This window comes from Vigna angularis, chromosome 1 (assembly GCF_016808095.1).
Source record: "Vigna angularis cultivar LongXiaoDou No.4 chromosome 1, ASM1680809v1, whole genome shotgun sequence".
In the NCBI taxonomy this organism is placed as follows: domain Eukaryota; kingdom Viridiplantae; phylum Streptophyta; class Magnoliopsida; order Fabales; family Fabaceae; genus Vigna; species Vigna angularis.
This window is the reverse complement of record NC_068970.1, coordinates 13918956-13946675: the sequence shown is the minus strand read 5'-3', so window position 1 is coordinate 13946675 and position 27720 is coordinate 13918956. Positions and strand designations below refer to the sequence as shown.

Sequence of the window (27720 nt, the reverse complement as noted above, 5' to 3'; positions counted from 1 at the left end):
ACAGAAAGAGCAGAGCCCTTTGTCCTATATATCTCAATACTTTGATTTTGAATATAAATAAAACATTTACAGTTTTAAATTTCGATGAATTTAAATTTACTTTATTTTATTTAATTAGACTATTCTTGAAATACATCTCTTTAATCAAAGTTTTGTTTTCATTAATTCTCTTTTATATTTTTTATCATATAATAGTTTTGATAAAAATTACTGTAAACAAAATTCCGTGCTTATTAACGAACTTTTTTAATTTACGTAAATTAATTATTTTTCTTAAACATCAAAATAAACTAAAAGAGAGAACAGCAAAAAAATAAATGGCAAAAATTAATTTCTTGATGCATCAAAAGACAAGAAAGAACAAAAGTTAGAAAACAGTGGGACCATGGACAAATAAACCTACCAAGAAGGGTTGAACCCTTTGGCCTGTAGTGTAGGTGATGTAAGTTCATAATTGTACTATAAATTCCTAATCAAAACTAATAATTATATGCCAAGATATGAGTGCACTAAGAACCAAAAAATATCATTTATTACCAACTGACTTTTTGTCAGAATGATCAACTTTTCAAAAGCCAAAAAAAAGAAAAATATGAATATTAAGTGTAATAAATAATAGTATTTTTAGTTTTAGAATTTACACATGTACGAATCAAAGATAAGTAATAAAAAAATAATTATGTGTAATATTTCGGTTAAATTGGTCTGAAGGTCGGTTGTCTTCCTTGTTCAGCTCTTTTTTTATAAGACACTTCGACGCTAAAGTGAGATATGTTTCACAAATAGGTTTATATTTTATTGGGATAGTAAAAAATAATTGTAGTGTGTATTTATAAGGCTTGTGATAGCCACGTCCATTGATTAACCATTAGTGCAATATATTATTTTAGGTAATCAAACCCAATAATTAATCATTAATGCCGTATATTTGTAGAGCATAAGACAATCTGACCTATTAGTACCTGCTTAATGACAATCAATTTTGATCGGTATACTCCAAGGAGTTTTCTTTGGATCTGTTCCTTAGACTGAACAAAAAATGCTAAGAGTTCTCTTTGAAACTTTTTCCTCTGCAAGGGATTTTCACTCCAAAAAAATATGTTTTTAAATAAAGTAAACGCTTTGATATTTATTTTTATAATGAAAAGACATTGGAACCTGACAAAGCTGAACCTGTTGAGTAGTTGACTGATAAGAGTTCTTTTTCAAACTTCCTGCGTTGAGCGGGGATTTCTGAAGCCATTTTCCTGACTTCCGCCGAGCGGCTTGAGGCAGGAGTCATTTTTCTGGCTTCCTACGTTGAGCGGGGATTTCTGAAGCTATTTTTCTGACTTCTCCCCAAGCAGCTTGAGGAAGAGTCATTTTTCTGACTTCCTGCGTTGAGCAGGGATTTCTGAAGTCATTTTTCTGACTTCCCCAGAGCGGCTTGAGGCAGGAGTAATTTTTCTGACTTCCTGCGTTGAGCGGGGATTTCTGAAGCCATTTTTCTGACTTCCTCCAACCAGCTTGAGGCATGAGTCATTTTTCTGACTTCCTGCGTTGAGTGGGGATTTCTGAAGCCATTTTTCTGACTTCCCCCCGAGCGGTCTTGAGGCAGGAGTCATTTTTCTGACTTCCTGCGTTGAGCGGGGATTTCTGAAGTCATTTTTCTGACTTCCTCCCGAGCGGTCTTGAGGCAGGAGTCATTTTCCTGACTTCCTGCGTTGAGCGGGGATTTCTGAAGTCATTTTTCTGACTTCCCCCGAGCGGCTTGAGACATGAGTCATTTTTCTGACTTCCTGCGTTGAGCGGGGATTTCTGAAGTCATTTTTCTGACTTCCCCCGAGCGGCTTGAGACAGGAGTCATTTTTCTGACTTCCTGCGTTGAGCGGGGATTTTTGAAGTCATTTTTCTGACTTCACCTGAGCAGTCTTGAAACAAGAGTCATTTTTTTGACGCGTTGAGCGGGGATTTCTGAACATTTTTCTTACTTCCCCCGAGCGGCTTGAGGCAGGAGTGATTTTTCTGACTTCCTACGTTGAGCGGGGATTTCTGAAGTCATTTCTCTGACTTCCCCCGACCGGTCTTAAGGCAGGAGTCATTTTTCTGACTTCCTGGGTTGAGCGAGGATTTCTGAAGTCATTTTTCTGACTTCCCCCGAGCGACCATTGTAACCTGACCAAGTCGAGGTCTGAATCTTCCTGCACATAATATTTTATAATTTAAAATTAAGAGTCGTTAGAACCTGACAACCTTGAACGCAGTTCTGAACCATCCTGTGCATAATATTTTATAATTTAAAATTAAGAGTATAATATTTTATAATTTAAAATTAAGAGTTGGTAGAATCTCTGAAAAGGTTGAACGCAACTCTGAACCATCATGATGTGCATAATATTTTATAATTTAAAATTAAGATATTTTATAATTTAAAATTAAGAGTTGGTAGAACCTGACAAGGTTGAATGCAACTCTGAATCATCCTGTGGATATTTTATAATTTAAAATTAAGAGTCTGTAGAACTTGACAAGGTTGAAGCTCTGAACCATCTTGTGCATAATATTTTATAATTTAAAATTAAGAATATGTAGAACGTGACAAGGTTGAACGCAGCTCTGAACCATTTTGTGCATAATATTTTATAAGATATTTTTACTCACAAAAATATGAGTTAAACAACTATATTATAATTTGTAAATTATAATGAAAACTGGAACCTGTCAAGGTTGGATGTAGCGTTGAACGTTCCTGAAAGTTCTTAAAACAAAAAAACATGCCTTTAGGAATTATTACGGAATTTTTTACTCTTGTTGCAAAATCTGGTGTTGATCCGAAGTAGCAATGTCGAGACCGAGCGCGGTTCTGCTTCTTCGTGGCTTCATGGGGATGCCGCTCGGCCCCATGGTGGGCGCCAAAATGTTTCGGTTGAATTGATCTGAGGGTCGGTCGTCCTTCCTTGCTCAGCTCTCTTTTGATCTTCAATCCTTTCCGAGAAAGCGATCCACTCCAATGGGTTGACCTGCATAAGACACTCCTCAAGTCAGATATGTTTCATAAAGAGGTCTATATTTTATTCGGATAGTAAAAGATAATTGTACCTGGACATCAGTTGTACCCAATAATTAATCATTAATATCATATATTTGTATATTTGTAGATGGTAATCAATTTCGATCTTTATACTTCATATAGTAGATGTAATATATTTTATTAACAACTTTTAATAATAAAATGATTATATTATAAAAGAAATACTATGTATCAACCATTTATGTTTTTATGCTTTTACTATATTTTTTATAGTAATTTATATTGTACTAGTAAATATAGAAAAATTAGTAAGGACTACAACAAAAGTTTGAATATAGGATTAAACAAAAAAGATATCTGTATTCAACAAGTGTTATTCTAAATATAATTTCTACTAAATATCAACGCTGGTTTTTATTATTGGACTTGGAATATTTGTCATTTCACGAATATTTTATTTTCTTTTCTTTATTTTTTTTAAGTAAAAACATTATCTTATCAACTTTATGGACAATATCTTATCTATTCAGCTTTTGTCTTCATTTTTTCTTTCCTTTTATTCGAACACATTGCGCATATAAAACGAAATCATGAAAAGTAAAGAGAAACATGTTTACAATTATTTTACAGGAAAAACAAGTGAAGAAGAAAAGAGAAAAGTGGAATAATAACTTTTTGGTTTAATAGCTTATTTTGTCTTTAGTTTTGCAGAATTTTATCAATTAAATCATTCTTTTTAAAAGTGTGTCAAATTGATCCTCATTTAGTAAATTTTGTGTCAATATTGTCTCTTTGATTAAATACACACAAGATTAACTTTTTTCTCTCTTTACTATGTTATTCTGTAACACAACAGACCCTTCTCTTTCTTTTGTCAGTGTTTTCTTTTCATACTTTTACAATACCAAAAAAAGTTGTAATTCAAGATATTCCTTCTAAATCATGTAGAAAAACATTCATTCACATTTTTATCACTTTTCAACCTATCTTCATACTACGTCTTGTCATTAAATGCATGATTAAAATTGTTCAACTAAAATTAAAAACTTTTTTATATTATATTTCAGTTTGCTCTTTCATTATTCCACTTAGTTATTAAATAAAAAATAACAGTATTTATTATTATTATAAATTTTATGAAATATGAAAAAGTATAGCTAAAATTAAAACGATTTATCTTAATTAAATAATATTATATTGGTGTATATCGGTTTAATTTGAGATAATATAACTAAATAAAAAAATGAATTTAGGATAGTATAATTAAAAAAAAAAAATCTTTTAGCTTTGATCAATTAGTTTTAGTATATAACAAAGGAACTAAAAGTAGAAAAAGATAACAAATTATAATTATAATATTGATATAGATTATGTAGTATGATTACATTTTTAGTTAAGAATATATTTTTCATATTTATATTATTTATGAAAACTATATTTCGTTTTTAATTAAATTAATTATACATTTGTTTTGTTTCTATATGTAAATATTATTGTTGATATACGAAGAAGTTTTATATTATTTTATAAAATTAATAGAGATGAATTTGGAATACTCAAAATGAGAGAAAAATTACAGAAAGAAAAGTGAGAGTGAAGGTGGTTGACTAAAAAAATACAAGAATTGAGAAAAAAATTTATAATTTTTTTTAAACAATTTGATAACATAAAAAATTTATAAAACTTTGTAAACAATTTTTATATAAAAAAATCCTACAAAATAAACATAAAATTGTCAAATATGAAAAAGAATTTTTAATATCGTAGCTGGGTGATCCCAAATAACAAGTAAAATAAACTTAGTTAATAACCAATTTTATTACAATAAACTTTAATATCATTAATTTCATTATGATAAATACTCGTATAATACTATGTTAAAATATATTTAAACTTAACTCAATATTATATAAATGAATTATAAAATAAAATTTGCGATTATTTAGATTATCAAATAATTTTATTCGTAAGAGATATAAAATTTTCAACCATTTTTATTATAGAAAAAAAACATTAATTACAAGAATATTTATAAGGACTTATTAAAAAGAAAATTGAGGAATAAGATATGAGAAGTTTTGAAGAGTGGAAGAAAGAAAATTGGGAAGTGAAATGGTAAGTGGTGCAATGAAAAAGTTTTGGGATTTGCAAAAATATAAAAAAAAAGCACTGACAAAAAAAAGGAAAGGCCTGTTGTGTTACCAAAGAGCAAGGGAGAGAGAGAAAAAGTTAACCACGTTTATGCGTATTTAAAGGAAAGATGACGTTGATGTAAAATTTACTAAATAAGGATCAATTTGACAATTTTAAAAAGAGCAACTTAATTAACAAAATTCAGCAATAATAAGAACAAAAATAAAAATAACATTAAAAATAAAAACCATGTAAAATATTATAACGCACAAACCTTCCTTCATAATCGCTCTGTATAAAAAACCAATTTTCCATCTCCAACGCTAAAAAAATTTAGTTTTAGAATACAAAATCATAGCTAGAAGTTGCTCAAAAGCGATTAGAAAAATTTATTATAGCCCAAAAGAGAATGAACCAGTAAGTGTACTGGCTTCTTACAAGTTGCAATGCAAAAATGCAAGAGGATCTCAAATTTATCTATTGTTTGTAAATTTGAGGTTATATAAATAGAAACATTATTTGTTTCCATCTATACTACTACTGTTGCTGCAAATTGCACCACTGATAACAATCACAGTCAAAGCAAACAGACTTCTAAAAATCTGATTTGAATTCAGGATGAAAGTTAAATACTATCATTTTATTAGAAATCTAGAGACCTGACATCCCCAGTACTCTCTAACTTCAATCCACATTTTTAAACAAGAAGATCAAGAACATTTTGAAATTAAATTAACACTTAGATGCCCTGCTCAAGCATTGCTCGAACCCTCATTGGAAGACCATAAAGCCGGATGAAGCCAGCAGCATCAGCTTGATCATATATCTGGCCACTTTCAAACGATGAGATGTCTTGCCTATAGAGGCTAAAGGGACTTGTACGACTGGTTGCAGTAACAGAACCTTTGTACAATTTCAAAGTCACAGAACCTGTTGTGGTCTCTGTGATCTTCTGCATAAAGGCATCCATGGACTCCCTAAGAGGATCAAACCATCTGCCAGCATACACTAACTCTGCATATTTAAGGGCTAATGAATCTTTAACTTGGATTGTTTCTCGATCAAGTGTCAAAAACTCCAACTCTCGCGCAGCTGCAAACAGAATGGTACCTCCAGGAGTTTCATAAACTCCACGGCTCTTCATACCCACAAGCCGATTCTCAACCATGTCAATCCGGCCAATTCCATGCCTTCCACCAATCTCATTGAGCTCAGCAAGTAATGATGCTGGTGAAAGCCTCTTCCCATTGACTGAAACAGGAAGCCCTGCTTCTATACCAATCTCAACATATCTGTAAAACAAGTAATGTGTTCTTTCAAAAATTACAGTATAAAAGTAACTTGGAGGCTAAATATAAGTGAAATCACAAGAAACAAGCTTACTCTGCTTGATCAGGAGCATCTTCAGGGTCTACAGACATCATGTACATGTCCTTCTTGGGTTCATTAGCTGGGTCTTCCAAAATATCTCCCTTCAATATCACATATATCATATATCAGAAAACAGCAACATGACATTTCATTTCCAAGTAGTTTTTTGCATACCTCGTGGCTAAGGTGCCAGAGATTCCTATCCCTGCTATATATGGATTTCTTTGTCACAGGAACAGGTATATTATGCTTTTTAGCATACTCAATAGCATCTTCTCTCCCTGTAATATCCCACTCCCTCCATGGAGCCACGACATTTAACTTGGGGTTCAGAGCAAAGAAAGTGAGCTCAAATCGAACCTAAAAGTTTATATAGAAATGTATTAGAATAAAGCAACTGACATGAATCAGTGTTGTGAGCCAAATATTAAGACTTGCCTGATCATTTCCTTTTCCTGTACACCCATGGGAAACGGCATCAGCTCCAACTTCTTTGGCAACATCAACCATGGCCTATCAATCAGCAGGTATCAATCAATATATATACAGAGGAAGATGAGCGCATTCCACTGTAATTGCTATGATTCTTCTTCAATATACAGAGTAAATACTGCACTAACAGAAGAAATGAATCTACCAAAAATGATCGATATGCCAAACTTTCAAGCAAAAGTACCTTCGCAATTACAGGGCGAGCCATCGAGGTACCAAGCAAATACTTCCTCTCATAAACTGCACCAGCACGTAGGCAAGGAAATATATAATCTTTAACAAATTCCTCTTTCAAGTCTTTAACCACTAATTGACAGGCCCCACTGGCTTTGGCTTTCTGTTCTAAACCATCCAATTCTTTTATACCCTATAAAATGTAGTGTTGTAACGACATGCAAATGCAGCATTTGAATAAGAATTCGGATAAAACAATTTCCCGAGTCTGAAGCTTAAAAACTTAAAACACCTTCTCCAGTAACACAATTTTGCACAACAACTATATTCACTACAAAAAAAATTTGTAAAACTCGCAACATACCTGGCCAACATCAGCAGTGAAGCAAACAACTTCACAACCATAATTCTCCCTGCAACACCAAAATCATTAAATAATATATTAAAACAATAATACAGAGAAACAGGTAAATTGACAGAAATAGGAATCATCAATTTAGCTCCCATGGTTTACCAAAAAACTATCGTAGCTTTTAGTTAAAAAATCATCAATACAATTTCATAAAGGGTCTCTGATTTCAGTTTACGCATTCCTAGAAAAATTCAAACATTCTTGTTTAAAGAAAAATCAGTAATAAAAACAGCTTGAGCTCTAAATCATTAGTATTTGTCATTTAGATATCAAAATATAAAACAAAAGTAACAGAAAAATCCAATATTGCAAACTTGCAACAGAAGCCTAGTAGAAAAATGGGAAAAAAAAGGATGAGCAACATCTATACCTGAGCCATGGAACAATGACTGATGTGTCTAAGCCACCACTGTAGGCCAGCACCACCTTATTCAATTTTCCACGTAGGCCACCACCCTTCACGGTTTCAGAAACTATCTCTGTATCACTGCGAGCAGCTGCTTTAATGACTGCAAGTCAAGAATTTTTTTAATATTACTACAGACACTGAATTTAGATATCAAATAGATCGAAATCAGCATTTCAAGCAACAAAATTGAGGTGCCTAAGATGACCTCGTGTTTTCAACACAAATCGTTCATATTCTAAGAAACCACAAATTACCTCTCCCGAAACTTATTTGTCTATTGCTATTATGACACAGTTTTGGTAAGAAATGGTGATTTTAAAATACTTGAGATTCAAACAGAGAAAATACATGTTTAGAGGGCTTAAAGGACCCTTCTCATAGATTAATAGAGAACTTATAATTAAGCCAAGATGAAAAACTAACTTAGATAAGTGGAAATACACAACCAAAAAAGGACCTTCATTGACATCCGAATCAACAGTAGGGCAAAGAACACAAAGCTAACTGTGCCATATTAGATAATATTGCCGCATGGAAAGATAAATAAACATGTGCAATATCCCTTACACGCCAGACAGAAAATGATCTCCCTGATTGTCCACCATATGGATCGTAAGCACTGCACATTTAACCACCCTATGTGGAGGACTTCCACCCTTGATATGTAGCTTACTTCAGACAATGGTATTGATTTCTAATGTTTTATTGGAAATGTCCACCGCAGCATATAAACACCCTTACAGGGACTCAGTTCTCCAATAGACTATAGGCTAAGCCATATTTTTATATCTAACCCAGAGGTGAATTAAACACAATTGCCCAAATCAGTAGAAAGAAGTCACGAAAACATACGAAATGACCCACACCACAACCTTGAATCCCAGCACCAGTGACAACCCCGCTTACAGAGTTGACAACAGATATCTGCAGAACATCTCAATACTAGCATCACAATTTGGTGATGTGAATTCAGTAAGGCCAGACCCCAAGCCCTCGATATTGCGTTGGTTTTGCTAATTCACCACTTAGATATGCTCTTAAAAGCAGAGTTTATAAATAAAGTGAATAAAGGTAATGCATCCAGATGGAAAATGGAGCTAAAGTAGATACAAAATAATCTCACCTTGAAGTTTCTTGGCACCAACACTTGTTCTTAACCCCAACTAGATGCAAGACAGAAACCCAAAATACTTTTAGCACCCACAAAAACACAAATATAAAGGGAAATGCAAATGCATACGTTCGTAAACATTGAAGTTTTAGCTTTAAAGAAACACCTCTTTGAATGACAAAGTCTTTGCCTTCCAAAGCTGATGATACAGGAGGCTCCCTGCAAAATAGAGATCAACGAAAAGAACGATAAAATGGGGAAGTTTTAGGCAAACACAAAATGAATTAATGATTTCCTTCCTTTGGTGCAGCAAATCCTCCAAACCCGAGAATCCTTACAATGTCAATGATAAATGAATGAAGGGTAATTGCTCTAACCAAAATACCTTAGCATTTAAAAATGGGGAATTTCGATATCATGGTTAAAAAGTATTGATCAAAGAGAGCGATGCAGAGGTTGGAAATGAAAAAGAAAGAAAATCACACAAAGGGCACCTGTTGTGTGTAGTGAAGGAGCAGTTACAGGGATTGAAGAGGAAGGAGAAGAAGCTTTCAACTGAGCCATTGTTGCACAACACTGATTGGGTGAGTGATGGAGTGAACTATGAGAGTGTACTGTGTTAGTTTGAGCGGCGTTCCGCACCAAAGAAGGGTTTCAAGTCACATTAACACTGACGCAGCTTTATGTCAGACCTCTTTGTAAGGTTAAAATTATTGACTAGGTTAAAAATATTTATTAAAAAAACCATTAGGTTCAAACAACCATTTATTAATTGGACCTGGTGAAGGGATGAATTTAACATTTACCTTGCGTCATGGCATGAAAGAAAAAACGAAAAAAAAAAAAGAAATGAGATCATTTAGATCAAAATATAAATTATAAATAAATAAATAAACTTTTAATTGTCCGATTCCTCTGTTAACATAATTTCTTTAATTAGTATATTTAAAAATAATCAAAGTAACTATGTAATATCCCAAAAATAGAGTGTAAAACCATACAATAGAATAATTACATATAATAATATTACAGTTTAGTCTTTCAAAAAATATGGCGTACGGTTATGGCCGAACGGCCTTACAATATAATGAGGAGTTAAAACTGCACATTAGCTATAACTAGGTCGAACGGTTTACAAAAAATATATACCGAACGATCCTACAAAAGAAATAGCCAAAAGATGTACGAACGGTAATACAAAGAAAACCAACAGCTGACCGAACGGTTCTACTGTGCGGTCTTAACTTTCACTTCGACCAGATTTTCTTTCAGTGCTTCTTCCCGCAACTATTCTCCTTCTGCTCACATCCACACGGATGATCATTGCAACAGGACAAATGACCGAACGTACAAAACGGACAAGACAAGAAATAGGGTAAGCTTATGTAATTTAATTCAAGTATCAACATATATTTCACACAATCAAATAAACAAGATAAATCATTAACTCTTTCATGCAAAGCCTAATACTAGACTCTGATTGTCCGGACTGTATGAATTCTGTGTAGTTACGACGTTCGTGCACCCGAGTGATGTAGTAACTGGGATACCCTCAACAGCTGCCACCCGAGGTTAGTCCTATCTGTCCAAATTAACCATAAGGACTAGGACCTCCTGCCATTCCCACACATGACTTACCCTTCTCTACTTGAGAAACGAGTAATCACGGAATATCAGGATGAACCGCTAGCTTAGCTTTATCCACATTCATACTTTACCAATTCCAATATCCATTCATGAGATATTCCTCCCCATAATACTCTTCCATAACCAAAGTCATTTCATCCATATCATATTCCATCATCTTTCATTATTAACACCTCAACTTAACCAATTTGAATAAAGATCTCATAGGATACCAAATACCGAACGTTAGTTTTTAACCCAGAACAAGACTGAAAACTTGGAGTGAGACCGAGACGTCTCCAACTCAAAACTTATCAAATCGAGAGAGTTACTCACTTGTTATGAAAGGGATCGAATACAATAATACTTCTTAGAGACTAATAGAATCGAATGTTATTTTCCAAGTGAGCCAATTTAATGAACTGACTCTTGAGAGTTCAAACCGAACACCGTAAAGCCTAGGCCGAGTATTAAGACTCTAGGCCGAAACCAATTAAGACAGATACTGTAGGACATCAAATAATAGTACTTGACGGAATCATATGAAGAAACCGAACGCCAATAAATACTTAGCTTCTTAATGAGTTAAACATCAAGGAAACTGAATGTCAGTCGAAGACCGGGCACTGTAGAGAGCTAACGCTATTGAGTTTGGCCTAATGCTCTTATTTTAAAAATTATATTACTGAATCAAGGTCGAGCGCTTGGTTTAAGACCGAACAACATTTAGTACGAGCGCTTGGTGTGAGACCAAGCACTACTTAGTATGAGCACTTGGTGTGAGACCAAGCAATACTTAGTATGAGCGCTTGGTGTAAGACCGAGCACTACTTAACTTATAGAATAAAGGCTTGATAAATATAAGATATCATTTAACTAATGTTCAAGAACGAACGAAATATACAAATACATATAGATATACTGAAGTTTATAATCAAATACCAAGGAACGAATATCCTTGGTTGAACGCTTAAGTACAAATATTACAAAACGAAACGAAGACGCTAGTCTTCAACTAGAATTCTCTCCAAATAAAAGAATCCAGTTCCAACCGAGTCCACAAGAAAACTGAACACTGTATCGAACGAGCGCTGGTCTAATACCAAACACTTATTAAGAACGAACGCTACTGAAAACGAACGCTTGTATAATTGGATGATCAATACTGACTCTCAACAACATCCCTACCCATTTCATGGCTTTCATTAATCATCAATACTTTTAAACAACATACCATATTTCATCATCAACCAATCATCAAACACAATATCATTCCAGTTTCTCATCTCTTATATTCATATACTCATACAGTCAACAATGCAGTAACAACCATTTTTCATATTAATTCAGCAATCAACGAACATGCATTCATTCAAAGTAAGAAACTAAATCAAATTATATATGCTTCCCTTATCTCTTAACGTGACCGAACGCTCACAGATATGGTTACTGGTTCACCTCTACAAATCCTTCTACCCTCAACGCTCGACAACTTCCGGAACTAAACCAAGTAAAGATCAAAACACTATCAGAACCACTCATTTTAGAAGAGTGATCAACACATGAAACCAGAACTTGGTTTGCATATCCAGGAAACCACACAGCTGAGGGAGAGATGAACTTACCAGCTCGGAATCGAAAACTGATCGGTTCAAACGAATGCCCTCGACGCCGGGAATGTTCAGGTGTGGTCTGTTTGATGATCGGAGGAAGAAAAGAGTAAGATTTCGTAGAGAGAAGATGAAGAAATCTTAGAGAGAAGAGGAGAAAATGGTTCCAGAGATTTAGAGAAGAAGGTAAGCATGCAGAGAAGTGACACAACATTTGAAAATTTGGCATTAACTACTGCCGCCACCAAAAATGAACGTTCACTCTCCTGCAGCCACCTATTTCCACTTTCTGATTTCCAGCTCCCCTTCCTTGACACATGTAATCCACTAAGATGGGGTTTTGATAGATTTTAATGAGTTATGACAGTAATCCACTAAGATATGGTTTTGATAGATTTTAATGAGTTATGACACTTTGTCGTAAATTTGAATAAGGTTAAATGTTTAAATATTGAAACAAATTTTAAAGTAAAATAAAAGCTATTAGAAAAGTTGAATGAATAAAACAACAAGCTAATATAAATTACTCCATGGTACTGGCATCTAAATTATTTTATTTATTATTTAATATTTTATTTTAGTTATTTAATTTGTTGTAATATAACTATTAAATATAAAAAAAGTTAGTTATATGAAATAATTGATTATATCAAACATAATAATTATTAATATAACTGATTATTAATGCAATTATAGAAATATTTTACCTTTAGTCCTCTCTTAATTATGTTTAAGTGTTGATTTTGCCTTGTCTACAATCTCAGTTACTTAGGTTAAGAGTAAGCTCATACAAATTTTAAGAAGTCGATAGGCCTGATAAACACGATGCACACTACCATTCTTCAATTTAATCTAATTCATTCATTCATGCAGCACGTGATAATTATTTATAGTCGTAGCTAGATTTTCATTTATTTTATAAATATTTTTCTAGTGAAATTTGAATTGTATTGACAAAAATAATTAGTATAAGATCATTATTCCAACAAAGATAAATTTGTAAATAGTATAGTAAAAAGTGTAGTAACAAATTATTAAATCAACAATAAAGTATAAATTAAAGAGAGAGAAAAACATTAGATCATGCTTTTAATGGAATGCATGAGTACTCATTTATTTCCAACTTAACCTTTTATCTGTTTTACTGTTATTTTATTGTCACATAATATTTCACAACACATATCACTTCTTTATTTTTATTTTTAATATTTATGTTTGTCCCTCTACATGTTGGACACAATTCTATGATTTAACTATTTATTTGATATTTTCTTTATTTTTAGATCTATCCTTGTGAATCTAGATTTATAAAAAATGAAAAAGTTATGTTTTATGAAGCTCTCACTTAAAAGACTATTGTTTCACTTCTTAGTGATATTTGTTCAAATTATGTTTTCAATTATGTTAACTTTTTTCGGCTAAAAATATATGTCTTTATCACATCAACCTTCCAAGTTGACGACCACCTGTTGTGTAGTTACTGTTTTTCTTATTGAACTAGTTATCTATATATATGAAGCTCTCATTTAAAAATGGGTCCTAAGATTGATACAAACTTAACATGAAATTCTATTATTAATAGCTAACCATGATTTAATAACAATTCAACTACAAAGTTGGTATAAAATAATTAGAATTCCAAATAGAAACATTAGAATGACAGATAAAAGAACAATGACACTACCAACAAATTTTGAGCATAAGCAATTAATAGCGAACATCTACTTATACAATTTTGGAGATAAAACCTTGAGTTCATTTGCAATAGAAAGGTACAATTGACTAAAGCATAATTTGAGCAATGTATTTGATTTCCATCTTCTAATACCAAACTCTAAATTTTGGGTTTCTTTCTACTAGTTTTTCGCAAGTTGGTGTTGTTTGGACGAAACAGTCTATGTTGCATCATGCCTAACAGTGTTGACTTCAACTGTTTGTTTATCACCATGACATGGTTTGTCATGTTTGTTGCCCATACATGATTCTTTACACTTGCTTCCACTCTCATTTGCAAGGTTGTGATTGTTGGTACATCTACTTTCTGCCCAAAGAAATGACATGAAAAACAACACCTATACATTTATTGAAAACATGCATATATGCATCCAAAACACGTTACAAATATATAAAGACAAATTGTTTGGGTTTCTTTTATTCACGCGAGTTACAAGGGCTCAAGTCATTTTGATTACCATTTACTTATTCACGTGTTAGCTAGTTACAAAGAGAAAAACACTAGTATGTGTCATGTAAAAGAACTATAATAAAATGTTTTTTTAACAATTTTTTTTTGACAATTTACAACCGCTTATGTGATAGTTTGTGATTAGTTCGTTTCAACTATACGGACCAATAAAATAGTGATACATAATTTATTATCAAAAAGTTGTTAACATACCATGTCCAGGACTATATCACGTTAATAAATGGAAGTTGTTTAGGAGAAGAGAGAAAACCTGTGTATCAAAAATCTTCTGTTTCAATAATTCAGAACTTTTCAAATCAATGCAAGTTTTTCCTCTATATAATGAGGAATGGAGAGTTCCCTTGATTGAGTTGGACAATTGCGGATACTTGTCAAGTGGAGAAATAATATATTCATTCGAGACTCTCCTGTTTTTTGATGTAGAAAGCAACGAAGATCGTGAAACCACCACAAGATTGGTTACTTTCCCTGCTGTTAATAAAATAATCAACTCAATGTTTGCATTTTATGACTTGGTTTTGAAATATTAACCATCACTTTCAAGGGTTCTACAAGCGGCCATTTGAGCAAATGGATATTGGACGGTCTTTGAAACATTATTTTGCCCCCAACAAATGATTTACACATGTTAAACTGACTATTAAACTTCTACCATAAGATGTATAAAATAAATATATTATTGGATTGGTAATTACCTTTATGGAGACTAAACCTTCGAGTGATTTCCCAACTAAAGATGTCCCAAACGCAAATCGAACAATCTTCAGAGGCAGATATTAGGGATGATCGAGATGAGGTTAAGGCAGTAATGGCTCCACTACATAATTGACAAATTTTTAAGTTAGTTTCAACCTTATTATGTGATCATGACAAAAAGTTTGAAAGTTAGGATGAAAATTTGACCTCTTGAGAAGAGGTTGACATGTAATACTGAGTGGTTTGGTTTTAAAACAAGGTATTTGAAACATTCTAACACTTCATGGAATTTTGTTTGATCATAAGTAACTTTAATATCTTGAAATTTACATTTGTTTTCATAAATAAACATGCAACAAGTCACCAATCATTAAAAAGAATGAACACTTTTGTTAACAGTTAATACATAATCTCATGTTTTGGGGTAACATGTATATGTTACCTGTGTCCTTTCAGTTCAAGTGGCTGCCCTTTAATGACAAGAAAAGGACCTTCTCCACGACCAACATCGAGCTTCTCGACAAATATTATTCCTTTTTCTGTTCCGCAAAACAAAAGACTTTCTCTTTGGTGAAGGGCAATGGAAGTTATGGCAAAAGGATAAGCTTGAGTTTGCATATGTTTTCCTGAGATAAAATCCCAAACCTATGGCAAATGAAAAATAGCATCTTAATATACAAGCTCTTATAATTTGTAGAAATAACAGTAAAACTATATAGATCCATCACCTTGCACGTGCCATCAAGGGAACTTGATATTAAAATTGAGTGGTAACTATTTGGTGCCGTTAAAAGACCTGTTATGGAGGATATATGTCCTGACAAACAATGCAATGGAGGCGGCGAACTTCTCGTTTCTTCTATGTCTAACAAACTTGCATTTAATCAAACACAACAAATGCATCAATATAAATTTAATATATATATTCCATTACATACACTTGTGAGTAGGAAAAACAAATTCAGTCTTTTACCTAATCATGGACCAAACACAAATCATTCCATCATCTGAGCTAGAAATGAGAAGAGAATTGTCAAATGAAAATAACATGCAGTTTAAACATTTTTTATGAGCCCTCCAAGTCTTCAACATTTTTCCACTGGTCACCTGTAACTCACAATAAACATATTAGGATTTTAGAATATCAAGTATTTGATGCTTTGGGTGAATATCAGCATTCTCAAATGAATTGTATGATTAAACGTTATGACCAAAATTTGGCAAATTCAATTGATTTAAGCCAAAATTAATATATGCGTAATATGCACATGATACGAATAAAAACATAGATCGATGAACTCAAAGTCGCTAACTAAGGAAATAATTAGCTTTTAATGTGCTGATGCATACATCCCATAGATAAACATTTCCAGACAAAGCTCCTCCAACAAGATATATGCCATCATTTGTACAAGAAAGTGTCCCAATAGCCTCCACTGTGTAATTCAAAAGTGGTTGTTGAGGCTGAAACATAAAAAGAAATAACATAAATATAGAAATGAATTATTTTGCATAGACATTAGATTTAAACAATGTAATATGATAACATATTTCATGTTAATTTACCATGACACTCAAAACGTGAAATTATATGAATTACTTACATCAACTTTCCCTCCAACACTAAACAATTTCATTTAAAATATAAAATAAAAAAACTTAAATACAATTTTTATAAATAATTTGGTATTGTTTTCCGTATCAAAATATAAGCTTCATCTTGTTAAAACCTTTGATTCAATTACATGATTAACTGAGGTGTAGTTCCGTTTTTATTATAAAATAACACTAAGGTTGTGTTTGTTTGTGGAGAATGTATTGTTCAGCATGATTTGTACAGATGGATTATGAAACAAAGTCATAATCGCTTGCAGTGTTTTAAGAAGAGAGAAAGACGCGAATTTACGGGTTGCAGGGATTTAAGAGGAGGGAAAAGCACATTTGCGAGATGTATCCCTTTTTGAATCATCACTGAAGTGTCAGGATTAGAAGTGATTCTAATTAATTGACATGTTTGTCCTCACCCCGTTTGATAATTACCGATCAGAGTTTGAGAGGTAATTGATTCTGAGTAATCAAAGTTTGAGGGGTAATCGATTCTGATTAATCAAAGTTTGAAGACAAAGACCTTGGCATGAGGTTGAAGATGAAGAACACAAAGTTGTATCCGAATCTAGGATAACCTATCCGACTCCACGTCAAGCTATATCCGAATCCAAGGGACACGTATATGAATCCAGGGCCAAGATACCTAGATCCTCCTTGAGCATTATTTAAATATAAAGTTATTTTATTTTCATAATTAATTTTTATTTTATTTCCTCTTATTATAATTTTTACAAATATTATATTTTTTAAAAACTAAAATTTTATCCATAACTACTCCACTTTAATTAAATAAAAATTTATTTTATTTTCCTAATTAGTTTTGATTTTTTTTTACTTTTATAAAAAATTTAAGAAATATTTAGATTATTAATAAATATTATTTTATATCACTTTTACCACTAAAGACATTTTGGTAATCTTCATTTTTTTATCAATTAAAACAATTTTTTGTATCTGTCACATCCATCAAATGTATACACAAATTTTATCTCCAAATCCACTTTAATGTTGTGTTCGGATGAGTGGATGTCACTGTTCACAACAATTGGGAGAGACAGATTACGAATAAAAGTGGTGTTCGCTTGAACCAATTAGGAGTGATGGATGACGATGAATTTGCGAGATGAAGGGTATTCTCCATCTTCAGTGAAGGCATATAAAATTTGAGTGGATTACTAGTGAAATATCTACTTTGTCCTCGTTTCATTTCACTAAAGAATGTTGCATATCCAAATACAGGAGAGGTGGATTCGGTTCCAGGGAGAAATGGATTCAATTTCAGGGAGATGTGGATTCGATTCCAAAGAAAGTGGATTCAATTATAGCTCGTGTGCAAAGTCACCAAGACCTTGTATTCGGTTACGAGGCTTGCTAACCACATGCAGCATTGCATATTCTATTCCAAAATATTATATTTTAAAAATATTTATTTCACTTTACTTAAATACAATTTTTTTTATTTTAAAAATTATTTTTATTTTGTTTTCTCCTTATAATAATTTTTACAATTATATATATTATTAATAATAATTATTTTATATTACTTTTACTACTAAGAATATTTTAGTAATCTTCAACTTTTACTAATTAAATAATTTTTTTATCTGTCATGTCAAATCTCACACTAATTTTTACAAACTTTAATTCAAAATTTACTCTCACTCACTTCTAAATCCTTTAAAAAAATTAACAATCAACTCACTCTTACATCTCCTTAAATTCATCCACTCCTTCACCTCCAATTCCATCCTCTAAAATGAACATAATCTAAATCACTTCCTAATCTCTTAAAAATAAAAACAACACTCAAATCCATCTACTCTCCCTCTCAAATCTATCCACCAAAATAAACACATCCTAAATGCATACTTTGAAGTTTTTGTTTTTCTTCTTCCGTACCGTATCTTAAAAATCACAAACAAATTTAGAAAACCGAATATGAAAAAAATAATAATCTGATATGTTTCCAAAATTGTGACATGAGATTGACTATATTTAATAATTCCAACCACAATAACATAAATTATGGTGTGTATATATCATATCAATTTTCTGAAATTCAAATGAATCCTTAAACTGGGATTCAAAACTTTGAAGTCCAATGCAACTGGATCGTTGCTCTTTGATGACGACCTTAAATTTATCATTATCACGAAGTTACAAAGATGAAACACCCATTTTTATTGATAATAACGTATAAAAAGCACCTATAAAATTATATTTATGTTTTGGGTAGTGATTGATTGACAATCCATTTTATTAATTTTCTAAACAATCATTTAATTTTTGTTTTAATTAAATAATTTAATTCAATATTTTATTATTATTCAGGGTTGTTAAAAAAGGATAGTAAAAAGAACAAAGTCAAAATAACTTGTCTTTTAATAACATGTGTTTAAATTCACGAGTAACTTTAGAAAAGTCTATAACAAGTAAAAGGTACATATTTCTAATTTTTTTATCTTGTATTGACTAGATTAGATTTGACTGTGGCAAGTACCTTGGAAAAAAAATAATTGCGTTGTGTTTATTTCATTTTTAATGATTTTAAAATTAGAAAAATAAAGTTTTTGAAAATTTTAAAATTTAGTTTAATCAAGTTTAAGCCAAGATCATATAAACAATTTTTTTATTCAAAATTAAATTGCCTCTATTTAAATTATGTTGAAAAAAAATCATTATTTGATTTGCAATTCAATACCAAATATTTAAGAAACTTAATTTAACATTAATCCCTTTAATGATTCATTACAAAACTATTTGAACATGTATTTCTGGCTAACATAAAAATGAAAAATGTTACTAAAACACTATATATCCAATACACTTATTTTAATAGTAAAAATTATAAGAAAAATAGTATACGAACTCCTCTCTTAATTAATAATTCTACCTTGATTTACACTAAAACTAAATTACATCAAAAAATAAATTAAATTCGACAAATAACAGTTTGTCTAAAAATTATGTTTACACTCCTTAAGTAGGAATTGATCACTTACATATTGACAAGAATAAATGGAGACAAATTGTATTTTTAGTATTTCTTTAAAAGTAAAAATTAAAGTTTTACATTAATAATTTGATTTATAATGTAATTCTTTTCCCCCACAATATGTCAAAATGAAATACTAATTTTGTTTTTTTTAATTTTGCTTAACAAAAAATACATAAGAATTACCTTTAGCTACTTTAGCATGCATGTATCTTAACAAGCCCATAATTTAATTTGAATTTTTTTTTTATCAAAATGTAAATAGTTTGTTGTATTTTGAGCTAAATTGTCACTAAAAGTAGAAGACTAGTCCAAATTTAATCTACAATTTAAAATCGCAATAGCAGAGTTCTATTTACTGTCAACAAAGCACAATGCGAAAGGTGAAAGTAGATGAAGAATATCCAGATATTATAGCATAGAGAATGAAGAAAACTGAAATTAAAAATAAAATGAAATGTAAAAGGTTGGAATTTACAAAGAGTTTTAATTGGAGGAACTTGATTCTGCAAAGTTTTAATATATTATGGTTTTCATTTCTTTGAAAGTATACTGATTAATATTTTAATATTTTAAAATATTTTTTTAAAAACCTAGTAAAAAATTTTAACTCAAATTCGAGTACCTTGTGAAAGGACCAAACAGCAATGGCTCCATCGCCAACCGAGCCGTGTCTGTTGAGTTGCGACGCCACGAGGAAGCGATTTCTCAAACACAGGAAGCCGAAAGGTGGCGAGGCACATGTAGGAATGTGAAGCAGTTTCTCTCCCGTTTCCAAGTCCCACATCGACGCTCCTATTTTCATGCTCTTGTCACTGCAAGCCACCACTGCCTCTCCCTCTCCTACCAACTCCCTGTGTCGCATCATCTTCCTTCAGAAACTAGGACAGAAAACACTTTTAATAAGTATCTAATTAGTAATGAGTTACTGTGTAAAATCGAATTGAATCATGGACAATAATGCAAGAAAAACGAAAAATACAGTTTCAGAAATGATGATAACTTAGAACTTATCAATCTGTGGCGATTGATTGCACACTTAATCAAATGCAGAATAAGTTGGAGGATTATTGTTTGCTTTTCATCGTTTTCACGCCTAATACATGTCGATTATAATATAGTTTGAACGTGTTTACAACAAATAGCATTGAAATGTAAATATTAATAATGATAATAGATTAATAAATTCGAGAGTTAATTTCATTATTATAAGGTTAATTTCAAAAGCTATGTTATAAAATATAAATAAATTCATTTTTACTATTAAATAAAAGTTATCACTTTTGATAGTTAATAAATTTAAATGTATACAATAATTAAAATATTGTTTTCACCTTGTCAACAGTTTACATGAATTACAGTAGTATTTGACTTTCTTTATCAATTTTTTTTTATTATACTAGTATTATATTGATTAAAATTGTCCGTGTCACTATTAAAAAATAGTTAAAAGTATATATTTAAACTTTCTTACAAAGTAAATGCAATGTAATACTTTTTTAATAATATAAACTTGTAACTAATATAAAGAGCGTGCAATTAAATACAATTTTTTACTAAGATTATATTGAAATTGAATTTATTAATATTTAAATAGTTTTTATAAAATTAAACTAATTAAGCATGTAATTTAAAGCTACAGTTTTAAAATTTTAAAATTAATAATTGGCTTGAGAATTAAAATATTTTTCATCTTTAATATTACATGGTTTAAGAATACAAATATTTAAAATTAATGAAATTGAAATTCTTTTTTTTTTCAAAAAATATATTTGCCTTAATACAATACTTTTTAAATTTATAAGTCAACGTCCGTGTTGAATGAATACTAAAATGTTGTAGACTTAGCATATTTAAAATAATTAATTTCGTTATATAATAAATAGTTTAGCAATATAAGTTTTAATATTATCAAAAGAGATAATTCAATTAATTTTATTACTATAGTCACTAAAATCGTATTATATTATTGTTTAAGCGGTATTTATAATTTATAATTTGTGTTTAAGTGGTATTTATGATTTTAAAATTGTGTGAATTATTAAAAGGTTAAGGGAGATATGTAACATTCCCTTCTAACATAAAACTAATAAAATAAGGTATTTATTAGTAATATTTGAAACAAAAAAATTTCAAATCAAGACAATTATTATTACACTTACTCTAAATTATAATTATAGTAACATGAAATAGATGGATATAGTTTCAAAGAAACTATAATGTAACAATATAGATGAAAATATTTCTTAAAATTATAGGAATGAAAGAAAACCAACTTAAGAATAAAATGATAACAACACGTATCCTTCTTGAGATAAATCAACTCATGTTCTCTCATCTGCTTACAATAATAAGGATGATTATGGCAAAAGAAACAAAACAACATAAACAGAACAACACATAAGAAGAAAGAGTAAATTGGTGTGCATAAGAGTTTTCATAAACAAACATAAAAATAATCATCATACATTAGTCATTCATAAATCAATCATATCACATATAATGACTCGTTCTAAACTCAATTATCCAGATAAAGTATTGATGTGAAATTTTTGGTGGTCGTGCACTTGTGGTGGTTTCTATTGCTTTACAAAGTCATTGTCGATGGATTTTTCCCTACCACACATAATATTAGTTTGTTAACATTGTTGGTCAAGATAAAGCCCTTAGATTATAGCCTCTTGCACCTCTCACCACATACTTCATTCTACTATACTTGAGCTTGAATGATTATTAAAGCGACAACATAATCTTCAACGTATTGACTTCTACATCAATGTGTACATTAATGAAACACAACCATAGAAGGTCACCAAGTGATTCATATAATTAAGCCAAATACATCTATCATGTTCATAACCAAAAACAAACTCATAATCATCACAATATCACACGCGAATACCCACCACAAACTCATAGACATGCATAAAATACATTGCAAATTATATATCAAACAATAATGGAGTAAGGAATTTCAAACATATATACTAGCGCTCAAAAGTGACGTCCAAGTTAGGCTTTCTATAGAAGGTGACACTTAACAACAGTCCTAGCGCTCAACGTCCTAGAACAAAAATGTTTCAAACCTATAATGAAAGATAATGCTCAATGGTGTCCTCCTACTACTCAATGGCAAGGCATTCACATTTTACTGTACTCAATGGTACAAAAATGACACTCAGCGATCTGTAGCTAAAATGCTCTCAGACCTGCACAATGAACTAGTGTTCAATGCCAACTTGTCACAACTAAACGTTGTATCAAATATCAACACATAAAATCTTGATATTTGGGGAAAAGAAACTTGTTCATATGATCAAATTATTATTCCCTTCTTAGTACTTTGGTTAAAAACAACTTTTAATGTCTACATATACCAACTAGCATCAAATCCTAAGTTTCTCAATCAACACAAATTCAATTAAGACAAGCAACACATTCAATTAAGATAAACCAACAATACATTCAACACAAGTCAAATTCAATAAATTAAACATCATCATACCAATCAGCCATGCAAAACCAAATTTTAAGATATTTATAACTTAAGAAAAACACAAATGCAATTAATTTTCCTTACCTCATAGATAGATGAACTTGTTATAAGGAAACTTAAACCTCTTTAAGCTCATAGGACCCTAACCAACTAAACATTTTCCAACTATGCCCTGTAAGATAGAAACATCACAAGAATGATAAGAATATATCATTATAATTATTGATCAGCATGATTAACAAAGACTCACATAGATGACTACAAAAATGCATCCAAGTGAAAGAAGGTTCGCGTACAACAAATAACAGAAAAAATAAATTAAAGAAAGAATTGAAACCACTTACCCAAATGGAGAAATTGATCAGTCCAAATTGAAGTCCAAATTTGCAAAAATCAATCTCATTGTCTCAGTTTTCTAATCAGATTGAGCAGAGAAAAGGATAACCCTTAACAAAAAATGAGATAACTCTAAAAAATTTATTTATAAAAAAATTATTTTAAAATAATAAAACTCATTTATAACAACATTATTTATATTAAAACATTTTAATATTAAAATAATTTAACTCTATTATTTTTAAAGTTATATCACTTCTAAAATGTTATTATTATAAATGCTTATAATAGTGTTTCAATTTTTAACCATCTCTCAATTTATATTACCAAAGGATAGAGAGAAAAAAAAACTTAAGAAATGTTATAATTATTTTTTATAAGAGAAAACAAAAGAAGAAAGGTAGTTTATTATTCTGTTTAGTTGAGTAAAAATTAAAAAAAAACTATATTTGTAAAATAAATTAGATTTCTCTAAAGAATAAAATATTGCCTTTTTTTTTAGAAATTAATATGTGTGTTTTTTTAATTTATCAACAAGTTTTAATGGATAAGTGTACGTGTGGTGAAAATATTTTAAATGAAATAATGAAATAAAGTTATATATAATTTTACATTTGAATTTAGGCCGTGTTAATTCTCTTTTTTATACATAAATCAATTCGATAAATTTTGTTATGAGGTTTTATACATGTATGTTATAGACATTTAGCCAATATCCATCCAGTAAAAGATTTCCGATGTCAACAAAAAACTAATTTAAGTAGATTAATTCACATTTAATTTGGTGTTGGAATCAAATCGATCGTTAATAAAATTTATTGAGACTTGTATAAAGCATTATCTGAAAAAAATTATTGATGGTGTTTCTGCAAATATTTTCGAGACCGAGAGACTAACCTGTTGACGTGTTTTTTCCGCTTCCGAATGCCTAGATTGCTTGTCTTTCTTCAATCTGGACCGCTTGGTCACCTTCACCTTCAATCTACTGTTGTTGTTCGATCGATATTGGTGTGGATCGATCGGTCTCCTTCTGGACGAGGGGGGAGGCACCTGCAAAAGACATTTCGACGCCTAAGTTAGGCATGTGATTTAAAAAGTGTTGGGTCTTAATTGAATGCTTAGTGAACGGTTGTCACTATTTAAATATTTGAGAATGGGTTGAGTGTGAGTGAAACGTATTAGAGTATGAATTACTTCCTCCACCACCACGCCTGCTCCCTGTATCTCCCTATTTCTTTTTTTACCCTAAATAATATTTAATTTATGTTACTTTTTTTACCCTTAAATAATATTTAATTTATGTTACATTTTTTTACCCTTAATTAATATTTAATTTCTGTTACATTGAGGGGTTTTAAGAATGGCTATGGCAGGTGGAAGGAGACTCTGGGAGTCCAAGGATGATAGGAAATGAGGACATGATAAGTTTGAGGAAATTTCTCTGCAATAAAGGCAATACAAAGAGGGAAGAAGACCTTCTAAGGGTAGTTATCGAGGTCGTGGAGGTAAAACATGAGGTGTTGATCGCAGTGGAGGATGTGTCTGAGGTAACAGAAAAGGATATTATAACAGAGGCAATCAAACACAAGCACCCAAGAGTGTTGTGCGAGGGAGAGGACCCCATAGGTACGAGCTTACTAATAAGAGCAATGATTCAGCATCTCATGTGCAAAATAAACAATACGGGAAACAACTTGAGAAAGTTTCGCACGGTGGTTTAGGGAAAACTTTCACCCCTGTCTCTAATTTGATCATACCAAACAATGTAACGGAAAAGGGAAAGAGGCTATGATCCATCGTTAGTCTTCAAGTCAACTCTCGTGACAATGAGATCTTTTAATTTGTTTCCCCAACTCTCTCTGTTCAAACAAATCGGACACGCACAAGCCTCCAACTATCCTATTTCATTTTAAACATAAAAAAAAAAAATCATCTCTCACATTTCATACACCAAACAAATGTTTGACTGAAGAAACCCACAGCTCCCTTCCGCCCTTTCGTGTTTGTTGTTCAAGACCGAACGTCGATATGCCACATCCGTTGATGCCAGGGTGGTTATCTTCTTCCTCTGCACACACAGAAAAACGCAGCCACCATACAAAGGCCAAACATACACCACACAACAAAGGCCAAATGAAACATCACCAAAGCACCACTAACGAACCACCACCACAGCACCATCGGACCAACACCACACCACTATCGAAACACAAACACAAAATGGAGAAGAAAAAATTATAAGTGAAAACGGATGTGGTGAAGAATGGGTTGAGAAAAACGGATCTAAGGAGAGAAAAAGAGAAAGTAAGAGTTGGGGGGTGGGTAGGGGGTGGGTAGGGGCTGGGCAGAGTGAAAATGAGAAGTAAAGATTAGAGTTTTCATAATAATAAAAAGTAAAAAATTAAAGTGAAAAGGGTAGTTTAATAATTAAAAATATTTGGGGGAGGTGCAGGGAACACTTGAGATGGTGGAGGGAACAACATCCTATCTTTAATTAGATATTCTTTGATTTTAGCATCGGCTGGATATTGGCCCAATAATAGTTTAAGTGCTGGTCCTGCGGCTCAATCTTTGATCCAATTAACTATAACGGATGGACCCAACGACCGTGAGTGGATGGACAGTAGATGGCATCCTACATTGTCTTCTAATAACATTAATTTGCCAACACAATTTAACAATACTCAATTAAAAAAGAAAAATAGCAAAGAAAATAGAAAAAAGTTTATAAAAAAATGATAGATCTCCGGATGTCAAGCAGACACACATAGACCCGTAAACAAACATATATGAAAAATCAATATAAAAAAACATATATATGCTTGTTCTATAATTAATAAAATATGATATTTAATCGTTGAATTAAAACACGTAATAATATTGTTAATACATAATTAACTATCAAATCAATTAATGATCAAATAACCAACTTTGAAAAAAATCTTACAAATGTATAATTATGTGAGATACAAGTTTTTTACAATAGTTAACTAACACACATATGGTTGTGAAATTAATAAAATTATATGATCCTTTGATATCATTAATAAAATATGATATTTAATCATTGGCTGAAAACATGAAATAATATTATTAATACTTGACTAACCTTTAAATTGTTTAATGATCAAATATAAGAAACTTTGAGAAAAATCTTATAAATGTATAATGACGTGAGGTACAACTTTTTTTACAATACTTAATTAACACACATGTATATAATATATATATATATATATATATATATATATATATATATATATATATATATATATATATATATATATATATATATTGTTTCGAAATTAATAAAGAATATATGATCGTTTAATGTCTTTAATTATTAAATGAAAATAAGGAATAATATTATTAATACCTAACAACAGTCAAATTATTTAATGATTAAATATAATCAAATTTGAGGAAAGTATATACAATGATGTGAGATTTAAGTTTATTTCTATTTGATCCGGTGTCATCCTTGATTACCACTAAATTTTATCAACTATTTTATTATTAAAAGTGTAGTTTGTCACAAGTCAATCATGTCATTTAACTTCAATTGTCTTGGTGAATGTCAAGCAAAAAAAAGAAGGAAAAGTCTCTTTGAGCGTTTATGGAGCTATTTGACAAGGTCGTAAGGCAGGTACAAAACCTGGGTAAGTAGCAATGTATCACATGATCAGGACCTTACGATCAATATCGTTCCCATATAGCTCGTGCATGCAACCTGTTGAGAATTTAAACGAACCAAGACAAATAGCGGGTTAAGTTCATGCAAGTGGAAGAAATGCAAGATTTTAGGAAACAAATGCAAGTAGAAGCCTCGTTTAATGATAAAAATGCTGAGAAAAAACTGCATGGTAAAGGGCATGACTCTAAATCCAAAAAGTTGGCCAAAGGGTTGCGTTTCAACTAATATACACATTTGAATGCCCCTTATAAAAAAATTATGGAAGAAGTTCTTAGTATAAATCTAATGCCCACGACTATAAGGAAGTCAACACCCCTACATATAGAAATATGCGTTGTCTA

The 27720-nt window shown here is 31.2% G+C and overlaps 2 protein-coding genes across 3 annotated transcripts; both read right to left on the bottom strand.

The window, feature by feature from the left end:
- Positions 1–5762: 5762 nt before the first annotated feature.
- LOC108323790 (argininosuccinate synthase, chloroplastic-like) lies at positions 5763–9800 on the bottom strand. Its single transcript, XM_017556537.2, has 10 exons — positions 9607–9800; positions 9279–9331; positions 9125–9164; positions 7963–8101; positions 7545–7593; positions 7191–7373; positions 6953–7027; positions 6689–6874; positions 6527–6615; positions 5763–6435 (listed from the first exon to the last, which is right to left on the bottom strand). Exons 1-10 carry the CDS (start codon positions 9674–9676, stop codon positions 5883–5885), a joined length of 1437 nt encoding a protein of 478 aa, XP_017412026.2. The 5' UTR covers positions 9677–9800; the 3' UTR covers positions 5763–5882.
- Positions 9801–14078: 4278 nt separating this feature from the next.
- LOC108341469 (protein ROOT INITIATION DEFECTIVE 3-like) lies at positions 14079–16384 on the bottom strand. 2 transcript variants are annotated; one of them, XM_052870831.1, is made up of 6 exons: positions 16224–16384; positions 15979–16123; positions 15693–15895; positions 15250–15371; positions 14805–15025; positions 14079–14389 (listed from the first exon to the last, which is right to left on the bottom strand). In XM_052870831.1, exons 1-6 carry the CDS (start codon positions 16340–16342, stop codon positions 14183–14185), a joined length of 1017 nt encoding a protein of 338 aa, XP_052726791.1. In that variant the 5' UTR covers positions 16343–16384; the 3' UTR covers positions 14079–14182. The 2 variants fall into 2 exon arrangements, with proteins under 2 accessions (XP_052726791.1, XP_017434636.2); XM_017579147.2 differs by having other exon boundaries at positions 14805–15022.
- Between the last annotated feature and the right edge of the window lie 11336 nt (positions 16385–27720).

Excerpts from the sequence above, each read along its gene's own strand:
- LOC108341469 (XM_052870831.1), bottom strand. The coding sequence starts at position 16,342 with ATGTTGAAGACTTGGAGGGCTCATAAAAAATGTTTAAACTGCATGTTA. Across the intron at positions 15,372-15,692 it reads CTTGAACTGAAAGGACACAG|TGGAGCCATTACTGCCTTAA; the intron begins GTAACATATACA and ends TCAATTATGTAG. Across the intron at positions 15,026-15,249 it reads AAGGTTTAGTCTCCATAAAG|CAGGGAAAGTAACCAATCTT; the intron begins GTAATTACCAAT and ends TTTTATTAACAG.
- LOC108323790 (XM_017556537.2), bottom strand. The coding sequence starts at position 9,676 with ATGGCTCAGTTGAAAGCTTCTTCTCCTTCCTCTTCAATCCCTGTAACT. Across the intron at positions 8,102-9,124 it reads TGGTGCCAAGAAACTTCAAG|TCATTAAAGCAGCTGCTCGC; the intron begins GTGAGATTATTT and ends CTTGACTTGCAG. Across the intron at positions 6,436-6,526 it reads GATGCTCCTGATCAAGCAGA|ATATGTTGAGATTGGTATAG; the intron begins GTAAGCTTGTTT and ends CTTGTTTTACAG.